Source organism: Cornus florida, unplaced genomic scaffold (assembly GCF_030987335.1).
Source record: "Cornus florida cultivar Cherokee Brave unplaced genomic scaffold, ASM3098733v1 CherokeeBrave_3.0.0_Hap2_Chr04, whole genome shotgun sequence".
Lineage (NCBI taxonomy): Eukaryota > Viridiplantae > Streptophyta > Magnoliopsida > Cornales > Cornaceae > Cornus > Cornus florida.
The window spans coordinates 73322471-73339949 of NW_026775574.1; the positions used below are offsets into that span (position 1 = coordinate 73322471).

Sequence of the window (17479 nt, forward strand, 5' to 3'; positions counted from 1 at the left end):
ATTCATAAGAATCATAATCAAATAATAATGTCGTCTATTTGTTGAATAGTTATCACTTATTCTACTCATTGTATTAATAATTTAATATCTTTAGCGTGACAATAATGAAAAGAAAAAATAATACTATGAAATTCAATAAACCTTTAAAAAGAAAAAGTATTTCAATAAGGAGAAAAGCAATTGAAGTCTCTTTTTTATTGTGGTTTTTAAAAAAAGGAAAACAAAAATTGGAAATATTACCAAAGAGGAACTTAAAGGCACTCTGTGGACCAAATGATAGATGTAATTCCAGTGCCCAATAAAAAAGTGACAGCACATGGTAGGCTTATCCACAATACTTTAGATTATTGTACTGTCTCCGATTGCAATTGGGCTTCAGCTTACTAGTAGTCTGTTCAGAGTTGGCTTCCCAGAGTAATTACTACTCAATTCTCTTCGAATCAAAGAAACAGAGATGGAGAAGGAGATTGACCATTTCAGCCATACGCATTACTTGATCCTCGACCAAGACAAGCGTAAAGAAGGGGATCAAATGACTTGCAATGGGTGCACAAACAAAATCTCGGCTGATTTCTATGGTTGCACACCATGCAAACATTACGTTTGCAAATCATGTGTTGGATTGGCGCCAAAGATACGGCACCCCTTTCACAGGGAACATCCCCTCACTCTTTTCCCTCAATCACCTTATAAACGAGCAACTGATTCAGCTTCATGCGATGTCTGCGGGATGGAATGTGACGGCTTCGTTTTCCATTGTTCTAAATGTAAATTTAACCTGCACGTTAATTGCGCTACGCTGATGCCCACCACCAACAACTACAAGGCAAGTGAGCAACAAACAAGGCATGTATACAAGGGAAGTGAGCATCCCCTGATTCCTTGTTATAGAAAGAACAAGCAGCTTGATTTTTTGTGCTCTGTGTGCGACCAACACATCAAGGGCACTATCTATGTTTGTTTAGATTGCCGAGCTATCATGGATGAATCATGTATACAACTCCCACAGCAGATCACACATCACTTGCACCCTGATCATCATACTCTCACTTTCACAAGTTCTTGTGTTATATGTGAAGCCTGTGGAGCTTTTAAGGATCGCTTCTGCTACAGCTGTTCTGAGTGTCCCTTTCGTCTGGACGTAAGGTGCGCTTCTCTAATGCCAAAAGCCATAATAGAAAACTATGATGATCAAAGTTTAGAAAACCACCAGGTTGTTCAGGCATCGTTCACCCACCCGGATGATTGGATTCCATGTGATAATACCAAAGGGATTTTTAGTTTTTCATGTTCAGCCTGTGGGCTCTGCATCGAGGGTACAGTCTATGTTTGTCTTTATTTCAATTTTTTACTGCACAAATCGTGCGCTGAATTGCCACGGCAAATCAAACACCCCTTTCATCCACCACATCCTCTCGTGCTCCATTACAAAAATTTCTCTGTCAATTCGTCAAATTCCTCCGCCGTCAGTTACCGATGCAAGGCATGTAAATGTTCTGGTTTGGGCTTCAAGTACCGGTGTGGCGAGTGTGACTTTGAGATGGATGTCACATGTGCTTCATTAACCTACTCCACTCTCAAATTTGAAATTCACAAGCACCCTCTTGCTATCTTCAACGACCCTACATTTACAAAAAGAAAAACGGATAGCTCAGTTAATTGCAACATTTGTGAAAATTTTACGAGTTTTCCATTCTTTCGTTGTGTGCCATGCGATTTCAGTATTAAGTTGTGTTGTTTTTCAATATTACCGTATACATTTAAACACAGCAATCATCGACATTCTCTCACCCTCACATATTCTTTCATTAAAGACCATTTAGACAATGACTTTGACTCTGAATATTACTGTGACGTTTGTGAGGAAATGAGAGAGTTACCAGAGCCAACTTATTATTGTGAAGATTGTCACTGTGTTGCTCATACTGGTTGCGTGTTCCATGAGGTATGTCCCAATTCTCAACTATTATATGATACCTAAATAACTTAATATTTGATTTCATTTGATTTTTTGTACTCTAATTTTGTTTCTTTATTTCGCATTTATTTGCATTGTCTCCACATGTTACATACATATAAATATATAATGTATTTATATTTTTAACTTTTTTTGTCCTACATCGCTCTGCTCCTCTTTTAGTTTCTAAATTCGCATAAATGAGCTTTCATTTAATTTACTTTTCTTTTCCAAAATCCCAATCCTAAAAAGACTTGGCTCTACCGTTTTTTCTTTTGCCATTTTTTCCAGTAAAATTTTACATGATTTAATTGTTGAACAGTTCTACAATTTGTTTTCTTTTTCCTTTTTTATAAATATATTGAAAAATTTACATTGGCATTGTAATATGCCAAATATGTAAAATGATTTACAAAAGCTACTCAACTTATAGACCATTAAATATTTAACAAAATTTAGATATGATATCTCTTAACAAAATTTTCTATGTTGAGTAAAAACCTCTCCATCTGATTATATACTCCAAAAACGCTTGTTGTAAATGAAAAATCATTAATTAGTAGCCCATTATATAAATTTATTTCATTAAATTCATACACCAACGGATGGTTTTCATGTGTCTAATGGACGCAAATTTTTTATTTTTATTTTTATTTTTTGGTTACATTAACAATGCACTAGAGCCAGACTCTTTACATTTTGATTGCTTGCCAGATTCTTCCTTTACTAGGGAGGGAGTGGCCCTTGGTACTCAAAGAAGAGATTGTAATGCTTCAAGCAAAAGTGGATGCAGTCATCATGAAAATAAAGTCATTAACAATAAAATTGACTGAGCTTGAGAAGGAGATAGATAGACAGCCACCGAGAATTGTGACTGGTATGTTGTTCTATACTGAGATTATATATTAGGATACAGTTACTATCTTTATTATTGGGCATGTGGTGTGATTAATATATAATATGATTATTTCAGATATTTTTGGTTCGATACTGGGTGGTGCAAGGGCAAAAAAAGCAAAGACCGAACTAGAGAGACAACATAAAATGATTCAAGCAGAGGTAGTTTCACTACGAAAGAAATTAGGGACACTTAAAAGAGAGACATCCGCACTACATTGACGGCTATCAAATTGGTAAGTTATTTTATACTCACTTGTAATAGAAAAAAGTTATTATGTTTGTTGTTGGGCATGTGGAGTGTGAGTAATATCTAACATGATAATTTCGCATAAATTGATGTTCCAGGTGTTTTCATGTGTTATGACATTATATTAAATAAATAATTTCAAAAAAATAAAAGAATTATAACAAGAAAATCATAATTGATTGTGCATTTAATTTTAACTTATGGCAACCTCCTGACTTGTAACTCTATCGCCTCTCTGAATCTTTCATGTTGTATTCTCTTGTCCTTCATAATATTTCAGAATAATTTTTAAAAAAATTCGGAGTGCGGAGAAATTTTTGTCAAGATTTGGTAATTAATGAATGCATTATGTTTATTTTTATTTTATTATTATTTTTTTTAAAAAAAATACACCTTATTAATATTTGAGGGTTTTGTTTTGTTTTTTTTTTTTAAAAGGTAGGCTTGTGTATTGAAGAGGAAAGAATGAACATGGTGGCCTATAGGGGATAAAACACAGCCCAGGGCAAACAAAAGTTACATCAGGAGTTGTAATGGCCAATGACAAGACTTATACATTCATCAATAAATACATATTCTATATGCGTTAAAATAATAATAAAAGAAAATAAAATAAAACATTGTTCTTCTTCTTTCAAGTGGAATTCGTATTGATTTGCTAGAATCATAATATTTGGAAGGTTGCCTTCGAATGATGATCAAATTGTATATATTCTCTTAGAAGTGACTTGTTTCTTCTTCTTGAATTTTAGAGTTAGTGGATTCTACCGAACAATAGACAGAATTTTCGTAGTAAAGGCTCTGATTAGCGCTCTTGCATTAATCTATAATAATTATAACTGCCATAACTTATAATTAACCTCTAAATTTTTTTATTCCAAACCAGTACTCCCCTCGATTTATTGGTGGGATAATGGAACTGTTAAAAAGGAAGGAAATTCTGTAATATAATTGGCAATTGTTGACTTATCAAAAAAAAAAAAAAAAAAATGGTAATTGGCAATTTTTGTTTAAGCTTCAAACAGGTGTTTTGCTTGGAACTTTATATTCGTACAGATTTTTTATTTGAATAATGTGAGAAAAATGTAAGATTTTATCTAATTGTCTCCGAATTAAAAGAGAAATAAATTGTCACTTTGACAGTAAATGCATTTTATTTCATTGCGAGGGAGAGGTAATCCATATTTTCCTGCTCCCAGACATGAATTTATGACAACAAAATATCTAGAGTTCCTTCTATTAGTGAAAGAGCTCTTAGAATATGTTCAAGTCTTAAATGTTGAAGGGAACATTAGAAAAAGTCATAAGAGAACCATGCTTATACAATGAAGAAAGGGGGAAAACACTTAATTATAAAATAAAAATTTTAAAAAGAAGAAGAGAAAAATACTAAAATTTTGTCTGTCCTATTTTTAGAATTAATTTTATGTTACTTAATTAAGAGATTTCTATGCAATTAAGGGATATAGTATTGAAGTAATTGCTTTATACATCCATTTATGTAATGCAGAATTATGTCTTGACTCCATTGATATTTCTTAGGAAGTATACCTTCATTGGCCATAAAGTCATCTGTGACTATTCCTGATGACTCTGATGTGGTGGTTAAAGAAGACTGCGGTGTGGAAAGTACGAAAAAAGATGAAGACAAAGATTCAGAGAGTGATGGTAATCATAGCACCCTTGTTAAGCTAGATGAAGAGATAGAGGCAATAACAATAATATTAGAGACATTATCAGCAACTCTATCAGCAAAGTTAGAGGCACTCAAGGAGAAACGTGCACATTGTGTCTCACGTCTCGAGCTCAAAAGATGAGTCTTTGACTAGGTTTACCATGTTGCGGTCTCTTCATCTTTGACTAGGTTTACCATGTTGCGGTCTCTTCTGTGATTTTAGATATGGGGCATGTTGGTAGATTTGTTAATTGGAGAGAGAATCCATGTGGCCGGCCCAATATTCATATGGGATTAAGGCAAGCATGATGATCACGATGATAAATATGTTAATAAATTGGGTGGTTAACTTGTTTGTATCTTGCACTTTAACAAATTAATCTGCATGCTGGTCAGCATATAACCATATCTGAAGCAAGTCCTTGTGGACCTATAGCCTTTTTGTTGTCACTTTCTGTTTAGATGCTCCTTGTTATCACCTAATGAGTGATTGAACAGGGTAGCTAAAGTATCCATACTAATCAGCAAATTACATAGAATGAGTAATTTGGAATAAGATGAACAGGGTTTGCATTGGATAAGATATTTGTTTCTTGATTGAACAGGGTAGGTAAAATACCCATCTCCAATAGTTATTTTCTATCTTCATCATTCATCAAAGGCTGAAGTTCAAAGATTTCCCACCAAAAAAAAATAATAATAATAGTAATAATAAAAGAAAATAAAAAGACCTTATGATCCTCTCATATGTGAATTGATTGATTTACAGTGCCTAGTTATTAGAAAGCTGGTTTTTGAATAATTTCCTTCAAATTGCTGCTGTTCTTGACTCACAGGAGTGAATCTCTTCTGCATATTACTTGTGCTTACAAAGATTTGTTGGAAAATTATCTCCAATTATAATTAAGTGCAAACATAATTTAGCAATGGAGATCTGTTAGATATTGTACATAAGCAATGTGTAAAATATACAATCTTGTCATAAAGCCATATTCCATATGCTTAAAATATACATATATAAGCATGTTGAAAGCTCTATAACACTCAAACCTCTTTCAAATGTGCCCAAAGAAAGCAGATAGGCACACCAAGTACAGTTTTTGTCTCCTATAGAAAGTCTCTTGGTATCAGCTAAATGAACTGTATATAAAAGATAGCCTTTCATATATAAGTACAACATACAACCCTCTTTAGATGAGTTTGTTTGAGTTGCAGAGCAGTCATTTTGTAAATTATCAAAAGTTAAGTCCATCTCGAGTCCTCACATCCTTCATTTTCTTTTTTTCTTTTCCTCCTCTTTTATTCTGTGTCATGCAAGTGATTAAGTGAACCTGATAATGGATGATTACCGTTTGGATCAAAACCAAGCCAATTGCAACTGAGCTTCACCTTACTAGTGGTGTGTTCGCATTTGGCTTCCCAGAGTAATTACTGCTCAATTCTCTTGGAATCAAAGAAATAACATGATTACCGTTTGGATCAAAATATCCCAGAGTAATTTCAGAAACAAGAATATTTTTGTAATTAATTGCTTAGATTACTGCTTCCATACTAATATGCAAAAACATTGAACCAAATTTTCATGGCTTAAACATTTAGTTGCACACCATTTCGTTATCGCCACTCCTGGTCCATAATCATTGTACTGGGTTCAACACTAGCCGTAACTGCAGTTATTTGACTGAAAACCATATATTTTTTGCTCCATTATGAATTTTAGTCATACTATTTTACTTTTTCAGCTTAAAATTTAACCATTAATTTGATTAAGGGTCATTTTCTTAATTTTCTAAAATTCATTTGCAGTCTCTTTGAGTTTTTTTGTTTTTTTAAAAAAAAAAAAATTATTCTTATGTATTTTTAGTTTTGGGAAAGAAATTTCCAAATGATTTCAGTTGTCTACCTAGTTTTTAGGAATTTATTAAATAAGATGATCACAACACTAGTCAAAATGATTAAAAATGGCAAGATGACCCATTCCATGAATTCCCACCTCGACCTATACGGTTTTGGAGGATGCTTAATAAGATTTAGACGGGAATAAGGTAAGAGGGTAAAAACATGGAGGCTAAATTACATAGAATGAGTAATTTGGAATAAGAACAATGTTAATTTGCATTACGTAAGATATTTGTTTCTTGATTGAACAGAGTAGCTTATCCTCACTCCAAGAGTAGCTAAGAAAATACATTTTATTTGACTGAATTTTCTAATTTTTTTTTTTTTGGTACATTATGAAATCTAATTATACAACTTTTCTGTTTCCACTTGAAATTCACCTTTAATTTGATTAATGTTCATTTTCTTAATACTCCAAAAATGATCTATATTTTTTTTTCTACAATTTCATTTTCATATATTTTTTAGTTTTGAAAAAATCAAATTCCAAATTTATTCACTAGAGACTTGTGAGCTTAATTTCTATAAGATGACCACACTACTTTAACCGTACGATCAAGGATGGCAAAATATTCCTCCTAGTATCAACATTTTGTGCACATTTGGTTGCCACGTGGTCCACTATGTGAAGTTATTACCAACATTTTATTTTTTATATTATATATATTTAATATTATATTGAGCATGAGTCGGATTGACAATTTTGTCATATTGCAACTAATCATACATGATCTGGCAAACTAAGCACACCATGTTATCAGGCAATACCAAGCACCAGCTTTCAGTCCAATTTTTTATTTTACTAATAGAGTATAATAAAATATATTTTTTAATTTTACTAATGGAATATAATAAAAGAATAATATTTCAAAATTAAAACTGAAAATCAAAGTTCACATTTGTTGAGTGAAGAATTGTGAAAAATATATAAAAAAAAATTTCATAAATTTAAAAATATGAAAAGTTAAAATAGAGTTAGGAAATGTATTTTATTGTTGTTTTTTTTTTAAAAAAAAAAAAAAAAAAAAAAAAAAAAAAAATTGGAAATATTACAGAGCAGAAACTTAAAGGCACCCTGTGAACCACATGGAGAGAATATTAGATACCCCAAGGGTACCCTGTCAGCATGCCAACGTGTTATCCCCATCCAATAAAAGCATGACACTTTTCCAACTTTCCACGTCAGCTCCTAACATAAAGTTAACTATCAAAAGTCAACTTCGTCTCCTTTCTTTTCCAACAAACACTAACATCATCAAAATTTATTTTTTTTATCCCGCCAAACCCAAATTATTCTTTCCCAGAATCCCGCCTAAATTGTTGCACATCTTTTTCTCATTTTCCTTTTTTGAAAACAATATTATCTCCAAACCTCTGACCCACTTCCTTTAAGATCAAATTATATTTTCATCTGTCTCTTTCTACCATAAGTCTTCAATCACGAAACTGTACCAAATTTTCCAAAGAATATTAAAGCTTCCACTAATCTTCTTGAGTGCAAAGGTAAGTCAATTCCCTTTTTTATGTGCCATTTTCTTATTGAATCGAATAAGTTATGATGCTTTATATTTTTTATATTATTTGACAATAACAAAAAGATTATACCACCTACAATTTTCTACAAATAGATACTAAAATGGTTGATTGTTGTGTAAATTGTAATCAATTTGCACGTCTTTTTCTCATTTTCCTTTTTTGAAAACAATGTTATCTCCAAACCTCTGACTCGCTTCCTTTAAGACGAATCTTTTTCTCATTTTTCTTTTTTGGAAACAATCTTTTTTCTCATTTTCCTTTTTTGGAAGCCCCTGTCATTGACAATAAGAGGCTTCAAATTCAATGAGCACTAAAAAGAAGGTTCGATTTTGGAAGCTTCAACCATTGGCTCCACTAAACAGACAATCTCTGGATTGTTATCCTTGCATAAATGATTAAGAGAATAGAGTATAGGAGTTCAATGCGGTTTTGACTCTGATTGAATAGAAGCCAACTTTTTTTCTTTTTAAGCTTTTTTCTTTTGAGACTTCGAGAACACTGGAGTAGAAAACTCATTGTTGTTCTCATCCGATACATCTCCTCAAGCACCAGTAAGAACCTAGACATATAATTTTAACAAATTCACAATTAGTGTATAATAAAGAAAAAAGAAAGTACAAGTATTATGCTTATAACATTATTTTTCGTTGGTTTATAATGTATGTGGTTTACAGGTGTGTTATCATACCTAATTTATTAAATAGAATCTTTGGATGATGATATTGATGACCTTAAAATTGGAATGAGGGTTTCAAGTGAAGATGAAACATATAGGTTATATTGTAAGTATGCCCTGCGAAAGGGTTTTGGTGTTCGAAAAGGAAACTTTAGGTATACTAGTGGTGGAGTTATTATACAACGGGAGTTCTTATGTGCAAATGCAGGACAATATCGTGATGGTGATCCTTTTAATCCGAAAAAAATAAGAAGACTAGTGACCCGAACAGGTTGTAAAGCTCTAATTAAATTTGTAATTGCAGAAGGAATTTGGGATATTAGTTATATCAATGATGAACACAACCATGACTTTGTTGATCAAGAAGAAAGACAGTTTTTAAGAATAAGCAGAAACATAGATTCAGCTAGTGCAAGTGTCCTAAATTCTATGGTTGGTGCTGATATAAAAGGGACAAAAACTTACTCATCTTTCAAAGGAAGTTGGTGGATCTGAAAATGTCGGGTTCACTTTAAGATATTGTCAAAATTTTGTTAATGAGAAAAAGAAAAGTTTGATTCAAAGAGGAGATGCACAAAGCGTAATAAAACACTTTAAGCAATGTCGAGTTAAAGGCCATATATTCTTTCACAGTAAGGATTAGATGCAGAAGGTCGTTTGGCAAATTTTTTTTGGAGAGATGGAAGATCGAGATTAGACTATGACTATTTTGGGGATGTTGTTGTTTTTTATACCACGTATCGAACAAACAGATATGATATGATTTTTCAACGCATAAAAAAGAGATAAACGCACAAAGAGATAAATTGAAGAGAGATAAAAAGAAATTTCCAAATGATTTCAGTTGTCTACCTAGTTTTTAGGAATTTATTAAATAAGATGATCACAACACTTATCAAAATGATTAAAAATGGCAAAATGACCCATTCCATGGATTCCCACCTCGACGTATACGGTTTTGGAGGATGCTTAATAAGATTTGGACGGGAATAAGGTAAGAGGGTAAAAACGATGGAGGCTAAATTACATAGAATGAGTAATTTGGAATAAGAACAATGTTAATTTGCATTACATTAGATATTTGTTTCTTGATTGAACAGAGTAGCTAATATATCCTCACTCCAAAAGTGATCTTCTATCTTCTGTCATTCATCAACTTTCTAGGCGCAGAATTTAGAGGGTGAAGTCAACATTTTGGTTGTAACGACCCACTCCACCACATAGTATGATATTGTCTGCTTTGGGCCTGAGCCCGCACGGTTTTGCTCTTGAGCTTCACCCCAAAAGGCCTCATACCAATTGGAGGTGACACACTTACATATAAGCACTTCACCTTTCCTCTACCCAGGCGATATGGGACTGTGCACCCATAACTCGCCAGTGTGGTAGCCTAATAGTGTCTCTCGCACCCACCCACGGCACACCCGTCCACAAGGTCATCACAATCCACCCCCCTTGGAAGCCTGACATCCTCGTTGGCACACTTCCGGCTGGGTCAGGCTCTGATACCATTATATATATATATAAATATAATCATAATTATCTAGTTTCCACATCAAACTAAACCACTGATCAAACTAATCATAAGTTTACTACAGTGCCATCAAACATGTTCCGTACCCATTCTCTACTCTCACTGATATAAGCCATTACACCTGAGCTTTACACATATATAAATAGAAAACTTATATATATGTATGTATATTACACCTATAAGTTATCTAATCTAATCATTCAATTATTTTCCTGTACCACTTATGGCACTCAATACCAACTCATATATGATAATCATCCTAATATTTTCAACGAGAATAATATAAAGCAACATGTAACTGTAAATTAATTTATTAATTAATATAACAACAATATAACCAATCTGTACACTTTAACAGAAACGATAATCAAAATTTATGTAAATAAATTTATTTAATCTTTAATAATAAATCATTCTCCTAATCATACCCAATTAAATTCAAAATAACAACCTACACAACTTATACTATTCTAATCTTAACAATCATTAAAAATAGTTTCTTTTTCTACCATTTATTAAAATCATACGAATTAGATTTTCCAGATTATCAAAGCAAGTTACAAATATATATAAAAGTATAATGGAAGATTAACTTGCCTGGGTAATTAACTCTTCCTTCCTACGCGAATTCCCACTTATCGTTCCTTCCCTCAGCTACTGCAGAAAGACACAACGTCAGATCACTCTCTCTGGATCTACGTCCTATCACGCTTTATCGTGCTAATATTATATATTTTTTTTAAAAAAAATAATGTCCTCGTAGAACTGATATGACGTGAAATATAAAGATAACTATAACTGCATTTGAGATTGTTTAGGATTCTTATTTAAATTTTAAATTTAAAAACTCTAATATCTCTACTATATTTTTTAAATTCAAACATAGATAACCATTAAATTAAATTAAATAAATAAATATATGTATATATATATATATATATATATTTATTTATTTTTACACGGGTCTTACATTCTACCCTCGTAGAAGAAATTTCGCCCTCGAAATTTGCGTACCTTATTCGAATAGATGTGGGTACTTTCCCTTCATTTCTGACTCTAGCTCCCAGGTAGCCTCTCTCTCGTCCTGATGATTCCACTGCACCTTCACTAGAGGTATCTCTGTCCGCCTCAACTGTTTCACCATACTGTTAACGATACGAACAGGAGTCTCAACATAGGTTGCATTAGGACGCAACTGAACCTCTGTGCAGTCAACTGCCTGAGTTTCATCCCTCAAGCACCTCCTCAACATAGAGACATGGAAAACGTTATGAACAGCAGATAGTCTGGGTGGTAAGGCCAATCTATATGCCACTTTCCCAATACTCTCTGTGATCTCAAAAGGTCCGATGAATCGAGGAGCTAACTTCCCTTTCTTCCTACCAAATCTCGTAACCCCCTTCATTGGTGATACTTTCAAGAACACCAACTCACCCACACTAAACTCCAAAGCATGACGGCGTCAGTCTGCATAACTCTTTTGTCGACTCTGAGTTGTGCGAAGTCGATCTCGAATGATGGCAACCTTCTCCGTAGTCTCTTGCACCAACTCTGGCCCCAAAAAACTACCATCACCAACCTCAGCCCAACATACAGGTGAACGACAAGGTCTACCATAAAGTGCCTCATATGGTGCCATGCCGATACTAGCCTGATAGCTATTATTATAAGCGAACTCAACCAATGGAATGTGATCCTCCCAACTGCCCCGAAAATCTAGCACACAAGCACGAAGCATATCCTCCAACACCTGAATGACCCTCTCGGACTGGCCATCGGTCTGAGGATGAAAAGTAGTACTCAAACTCAAAGGAGTACCAAAAGCTGCTTGGAAACTACTCCAAAATCGAGATGAAAAACGAGGATCACGATCTGAGACAATAGACACCGGCACTCCATCAAGCTTAACTATGTCTCTAATGTAGATCTTACACAATTCCTTTACAGTATCAGTAGCTCGAATGGGTAGAAAATGAGCTGATTTAGTCAATCGGTCCACTATCACCCACACTGTATCATGGTTATGTATCGACCTCGGTAACCCCACAACAAAATCCATCGTCACATGTTCCTATTTCCACTCAGGCACAGGCAAAGGCTGTAATAGTCCTGCTGATCTCTGGTGCTCAGCTTTCACTCGCTGACAAGTGAGACATCTAGATACAAACTCTATCACATCACGTTTCATGCCTTCCCACCAGAACTGCCTCTTAAGATCATGATACATCTTAGTGCCACCTGGGTGCACTGTGTACCTAGAGTGATGTGCCTCCTCTAAAATCTCTCTCTTGAGGTCTGCTAAGTCTGGAACACATAGCCTACCTCGAAATCTCATACCACCATCAGCTCCATACGCCCAGTCAACATTACCTTCATCATTAACAGACTAAACTGCTTTGGTCTATAACCTGTCATCCTGAGTCTGAAAATGAATGATCCGGCTGATCAAAGTAGGTTGTACAATCAAACTACAAAGAATAGCCCCTGTACTCTGAGAACTCGGCATGATAGAAAACTCTGCCAATGCCTCTAACATCATCCACTCCTGAATCATCATAAAGGCAACTAATCCTCTCGGTTTCCGACTCAAGGCATCTGCTACCACATTCGCCTTTCCAGGATGATACTGAAGAGTCATATCAAAATCCTTCATCTTCTCCATCCACCTCCGTTGCCTCATATTCAACTCCTTCTGAGTGTAGAGGTATTTGAGGCTCTTGTGATCAGAGAATAACTCAAATTCCTCGCCATACAAGTAATGCCTCCACACCTTCAATGCAAAAACCACTGCTGCCAATTCCAGGTCATGTGTAGGGTAATTTTGCTCATGTGGCTTAAGTTGCCTAGAGGCATACGCTACCACCTTATCATCTTGCATCAATACACAGCCAAGACCCTAATGTGATGCATCTGTGTAGATCACAAATCTCTCACCACTAGTAGGAATGGTAAGAACTGGTACTGATGTCAATCTCGTCTTCAGCTCCTCAAACGCCTGCTCACAGCGGTGGTCCCAAACAAACTTCACATCCTTCCGAGTCAACCGGGTCAAAGGTGCAACAATCTTGGAGAAACCCTCAAAAAGCGCCTGTAGTATCCTGCCAGTCCTAAGAAGCTATGAATCTCAGTGACAGTAGTAGGCCGTTTCCAACTCATCACAGCCTCCACCTTAGAAGAATCTACTGAAACTCCATCCTTAGAGATCACATGCCCCAAAAACTGAATCTGCTCCTGCCAAAAGTCACACTTCTCAAACTTAGCATAGAGCTGATGCTCACGCAAAGTTTGAAGTGTAATGCTCAAGTGTCTCTCATGCTCCTCCTTAGTCTTGGAATATATCAGGATGTCATCAACAAATACTACAACAAACTGATCCAAGTAAGGTCGAAACACTCGGTTCATCAAATCCATAAAAGCTGCTGGAGTGTTAGTCAACCCAAAAGGCATGACTAAAAACTCATAGAGGCCATAACGAGTCCTGAAGGCAGTCTTAGAATATCCTCCTCCCTAATCCTTAGTTGATGGTATCCAGTCCTCAAGTCAATCTTAGAAAACAACTGCGCCCCTCTAAGTTGATCAAACAAATCATTAATGCGTGGCAATGGGTACTTATTCTTAATAGTGACCTTATTCAGCGCACGGTAGTCAACACATAAGAGGAGTGACCCATCTTTCTTCTTGACAAATAAAACAGGTGCTCCCTAAGGTGATGTGCTAGGTTGAATAAACCCCTGATCTTACAACTCTTGAGTCTGCTTCTTCAACTCACTCAATTCAACTGGCGCCATTCTGTAGGGTGCCCTAGAGATAGGTGAAATACCAGGAGTAAGGTCGATGCAGAAATCCACTGCCCTCCTAGGAGGCAAACCCGGAATATCCCGAAACACATCTGCATACTCTGACACTGTAGGCAACTGCTCTATAGTCACGCATTGCTCAACCACCTCGATGTGGGCCAGAAATCCCATAGTCATGGTGCCCTCAAACTCCCCACACTTATATCGAGAAGGTAACTGTCCCGGAACTGAGAATACAATAATCCTCTCATGGCAATCCAACTGAGCATGATATCTAGCCAACCAATCTATACCCAGTATAGCATCAAATTCTCTCATACGTAATACTATTAAATCAATAGGATACTCCAACTCCCCAATTGTAACAGGGCAAGCACGACATATTCTATCAAGTGTCGTCGCCCTCCCGAGTGGAGTTGTAATAGATAAGGCATTACTTATATGTCCAGGTTCTAATCCCAGTGTATCCACAAATGATAGTGCAATAAAAGAATATGAAGAACCTGAATCAAATAGTACTCTAGCTATACTGCCATAAATAGTAAGTGTACCTTCCACTGCTGGTGGTGCACGATCCTGTCTCCCATCTGGAACAACTGCATAAACCCTTACACCTCCCTGTTGCTTTGGTGTCTGACCTTTCTGCTGGTTATTCTTGTGAGGCTTAGGACAATTACGAGCCAAATGTCCTTGCTCACGACAATTGTAGCAATGCCCGCTGAACTGATATGGCTGTGCATCATGAGGTGTGGCTGGTACTAAAGCTGTGGATTGCTCACCTTCACCAACTCTCTGCCGTTTCCCTGCTCGCCAATCTTGTCTACCTCTCTGCCAAGACTGACCCTGCCAGTTTCTCTGAGTCTGCTGCTGCTGACCCCTCTGATTCTGTTGAGAGCTACTCTGATTCTATTGAGTGCTGCTAGCCTCCTTACCTTTCTGTTCTGCCCTACGCTCCTTCTGTTTCTGAAAGGCAATGTTATTATTCTCCTCTACTGCCATAGCATATTCCACCACTCTAGCATAAGTGTCAAAACGATGACCCACCACAAACTTCTTCACATAAGAGACCAATCCTCGCTCAAACTTTCTAACCTTGTGTAACTCATTCGCAACAATGTGAGGAGCGAATCGGGATAGCTCTGTAAACTTCCTCTCGTACTCACTAACTGACATCTCATTATTCTGTTCCAGCTGCATGAACTCTGCTGCCTTCTTCTCCTTCACTGATTGTGGAAAGTATTTGTCATTGAACCGAGTTTTAAAATCATCCCAGGTCATAGTTGTAATGTCCACAACTATCCTAGTCTCTGACTGCCACCACTGGCGCGCCTCACCAGATAAAAGAAATGCACCAATCTTCCTTTTCTGCACCTCAGTGCAGTCCATCATCTCAAAATACTTTTCCATATCTTCAATCCACTTCTCAGCATCAAGTGGATCGGTAGCTCTAGCAAATTCAACAGCCCCCAGTTTGCGGATATCTCTGATAAATCCAATCATAGGATTCGGCACATGAGGTGCATCCTCCAACTGAACATCGTCATGGTTAACACCACCACGACCAACACCTCCCTGACCTCTGCCTCTAGCAGGTCGTCCTCTGCCTCTTCCAGCTCCTAACATCCTATTTTCAGTAAAGAATGTCAATGATAAGTCTCACAAGTAATTTATACTTAAACTGGAGCATGGTAAGAGAGTAATAATTCGTATAAGTATATGCTCCTATTCTTACTATCACTTCTCTTAGCCAGGTAATTCTTAACCTAGGCTCTGATACCATTTGTAATGACCCACTCCACCACATGGTATGATATTATCCGCTTTAGGCCTGAGTCCGCACGGTTTTGCTCTTGAGCTTCACCCCAAAAGGCCTCATACCAATTGGAGGTGACACACTTACATATAAGCACTTCACCTTTCCTCTACCCAGGCGATGTGGGACTTGTGCACCCATAGCTCGCTAGTGTGATAGCCTAGCAGTGTCTCCGCACCCGCACCCGCCTACGACACACCCGCCCACAAGGTCATCACAATAATATGTAAGTGTGTCACCTTCAATTGGTACGAGGCCTTTTGGGGTGAAGCCCAAGAGCAAAACCGTGAGGGCTCAGGCCCAAAGCGGACAATATTATACCATGTGGTGGAGTGGGTCGTTACAAATGGTATCAGAGCCTGACCCAGCCGAAAGTGTGCCGACGGGGACGTCGGGCCTCCAAGGAGGGTGGATTGTGATGACCTTGTGGGCGGGTGTGTCGTGGGCGGGTGCGGAGACACTGCCAGACTACCACACTAGCGAGCTATAGGTGCACAAGTCCTACATCGCCTGGGTAGAGGAAAGGTGAAGTGCTTATATGTAAGTGTGTCATCTCCAATTGGTATGAGGCCTTTTGGGGTGAAGCCCAAGAGCAAAACCGTGAGGACTCAGGTCCAAAGCGGACAATATCATACCATGTGGTAGAGTGGGTCGTTACATTGGTGTTATTGTACTAACATGTTGATCCTATATATATTCCTAGACAATTTTACATGATTGAATGAACCGTTTATAGAAGCTGCTCTTTCATAAAGTACAACATACAACCCTCCTCAAAGAAACTATATTGTGGATATGCATGTGAGGGCATTGCTCGGTTCAACAATTATACACTTGAACATATATATTTGGCATGAACTAGTTCTAGTTTCAGACAAGTCACTTTGTTAAATATTAAAAGTTAAGTCCTCAGAACCCTTCCTGGAGCACGGTCCACCCACTCACATAAAAAAACATCCACCATCATATTCTAAATAAATTTCACTTTTGATTAACTAAATTAATTTTTAAAAAGTAGAATTAAAGACATTTCGAATTATTTGTCCTCTTTGATTTTTATTTTGCGGTCTGAAAGTAATGTAAAATTACTATATATTGTGCATTAGTGCGGCAGATGATAACCACAATTTATTTATGTTAATAGTAATATATATTTACAACAATCATATTACAATCCAATCTTTTGTCTTTGATTAAATAGTAATTTTAATTTTTTTTAAGTTTAAAGGTTATTTACAATAGAAAATTTTTAAGTCCATCATCATCGCAGCCGGATTAACTCTGATAAAGTCAATTCCAATAGATTCATAACAATTATAACCAAATAATAACCAAAATCCATAGGGAGAAAAGCAATTAAAAGTCTCTCTCTTTCCTCTCAAATTGCAGACCAAGTCCAATCACTCGAAAAAAAAAAAAAATTCAAAAAACAAAAATATAGGACA

At 36.3% G+C, this 17479-nt stretch overlaps 4 protein-coding genes across 8 annotated transcripts; 1 reads left to right on the forward strand and 3 right to left on the reverse strand.

Annotated features, from left to right (window-relative positions):
• Nucleotides 1-367: 367 nt before the first annotated feature.
• On the forward strand, nt 368-5210 carry LOC132303525 (uncharacterized). 5 transcript variants are annotated; one of them, XR_009481272.1, is made up of 5 exons: nt 368-1945; nt 2672-2834; nt 2931-3090; nt 4647-4933; nt 4969-5210. XR_009481272.1 is itself a non-coding variant. In XM_059800815.1 (4 exons), the coding sequence occupies exons 1-3, from the start codon at nt 455-457 to the stop codon at nt 3074-3076; spliced, it is 1800 nt and encodes a 599-aa protein (XP_059656798.1). In that variant the 5' UTR covers nt 368-454; the 3' UTR covers nt 3077-3090; nt 4615-5210. The 5 variants fall into 5 exon arrangements, 4 of the variants coding, with proteins under 4 accessions (XP_059656798.1, XP_059656797.1, XP_059656800.1 ...); XM_059800815.1 differs by having other exon boundaries at nt 4615-5210; XM_059800814.1 differs by having other exon boundaries at nt 4647-5210.
• A 6229-nt stretch (nt 5211-11439) lies between these two features.
• On the reverse strand, nt 11440-11829 carry LOC132305116 (uncharacterized). The gene has a single exon (XM_059802795.1). The coding sequence runs from the start codon at nt 11827-11829 to the stop codon at nt 11440-11442; it is 390 nt and encodes a 129-aa protein (XP_059658778.1).
• Nucleotides 11830-13472: 1643 nt separating this feature from the next.
• LOC132305117 (uncharacterized mitochondrial protein AtMg00860-like) lies at nt 13473-13835 on the reverse strand. Its single transcript, XM_059802797.1, has one exon. The coding sequence runs from the start codon at nt 13833-13835 to the stop codon at nt 13473-13475; it is 363 nt and encodes a 120-aa protein (XP_059658780.1).
• A 326-nt stretch (nt 13836-14161) lies between these two features.
• LOC132305118 (uncharacterized) lies at nt 14162-15844 on the reverse strand. Its single transcript, XM_059802798.1, has 2 exons — nt 15146-15844; nt 14162-15100 (listed from the first exon to the last, which is right to left on the reverse strand). Exons 1-2 carry the CDS (start codon nt 15842-15844, stop codon nt 14162-14164), a joined length of 1638 nt encoding a protein of 545 aa, XP_059658781.1.
• Between the last annotated feature and the right edge of the window lie 1635 nt (nt 15845-17479).

Coding starts and splice junctions, on each gene's coding strand:
- LOC132303525 (XM_059800815.1), top strand. CDS start 455: ATGGAGAAGGAGATTGACCATTTCAGCCATACGCATTACTTGATCCTC. Junction 1,946..2,671: donor CTGGTTGCGTGTTCCATGAG/GTATGTCCCAAT, acceptor ATTGCTTGCCAG/ATTCTTCCTTTACTAGGGAG. Junction 2,835..2,930: donor GCCACCGAGAATTGTGACTG/GTATGTTGTTCT, acceptor TGATTATTTCAG/ATATTTTTGGTTCGATACTG.
- LOC132305118 (XM_059802798.1), bottom strand. CDS start 15,844: ATGTTAGGAGCTGGAAGAGGCAGAGGACGACCTGCTAGAGGCAGAGGT. Junction 15,101..15,145: donor CAGAACAGAAAGGTAAGGAG/GCTAGCAGCACT, acceptor CAACAGAATCAG/AGGGGTCAGCAGCAGCAGAC.
- LOC132305117 (XM_059802797.1), bottom strand. CDS start 13,835: ATGGATTTGATGAACCGAGTGTTTCGACCTTACTTGGATCAGTTTGTT.
- LOC132305116 (XM_059802795.1), bottom strand. CDS start 11,829: ATGAAGGGGGTTACGAGATTTGGTAGGAAGAAAGGGAAGTTAGCTCCT.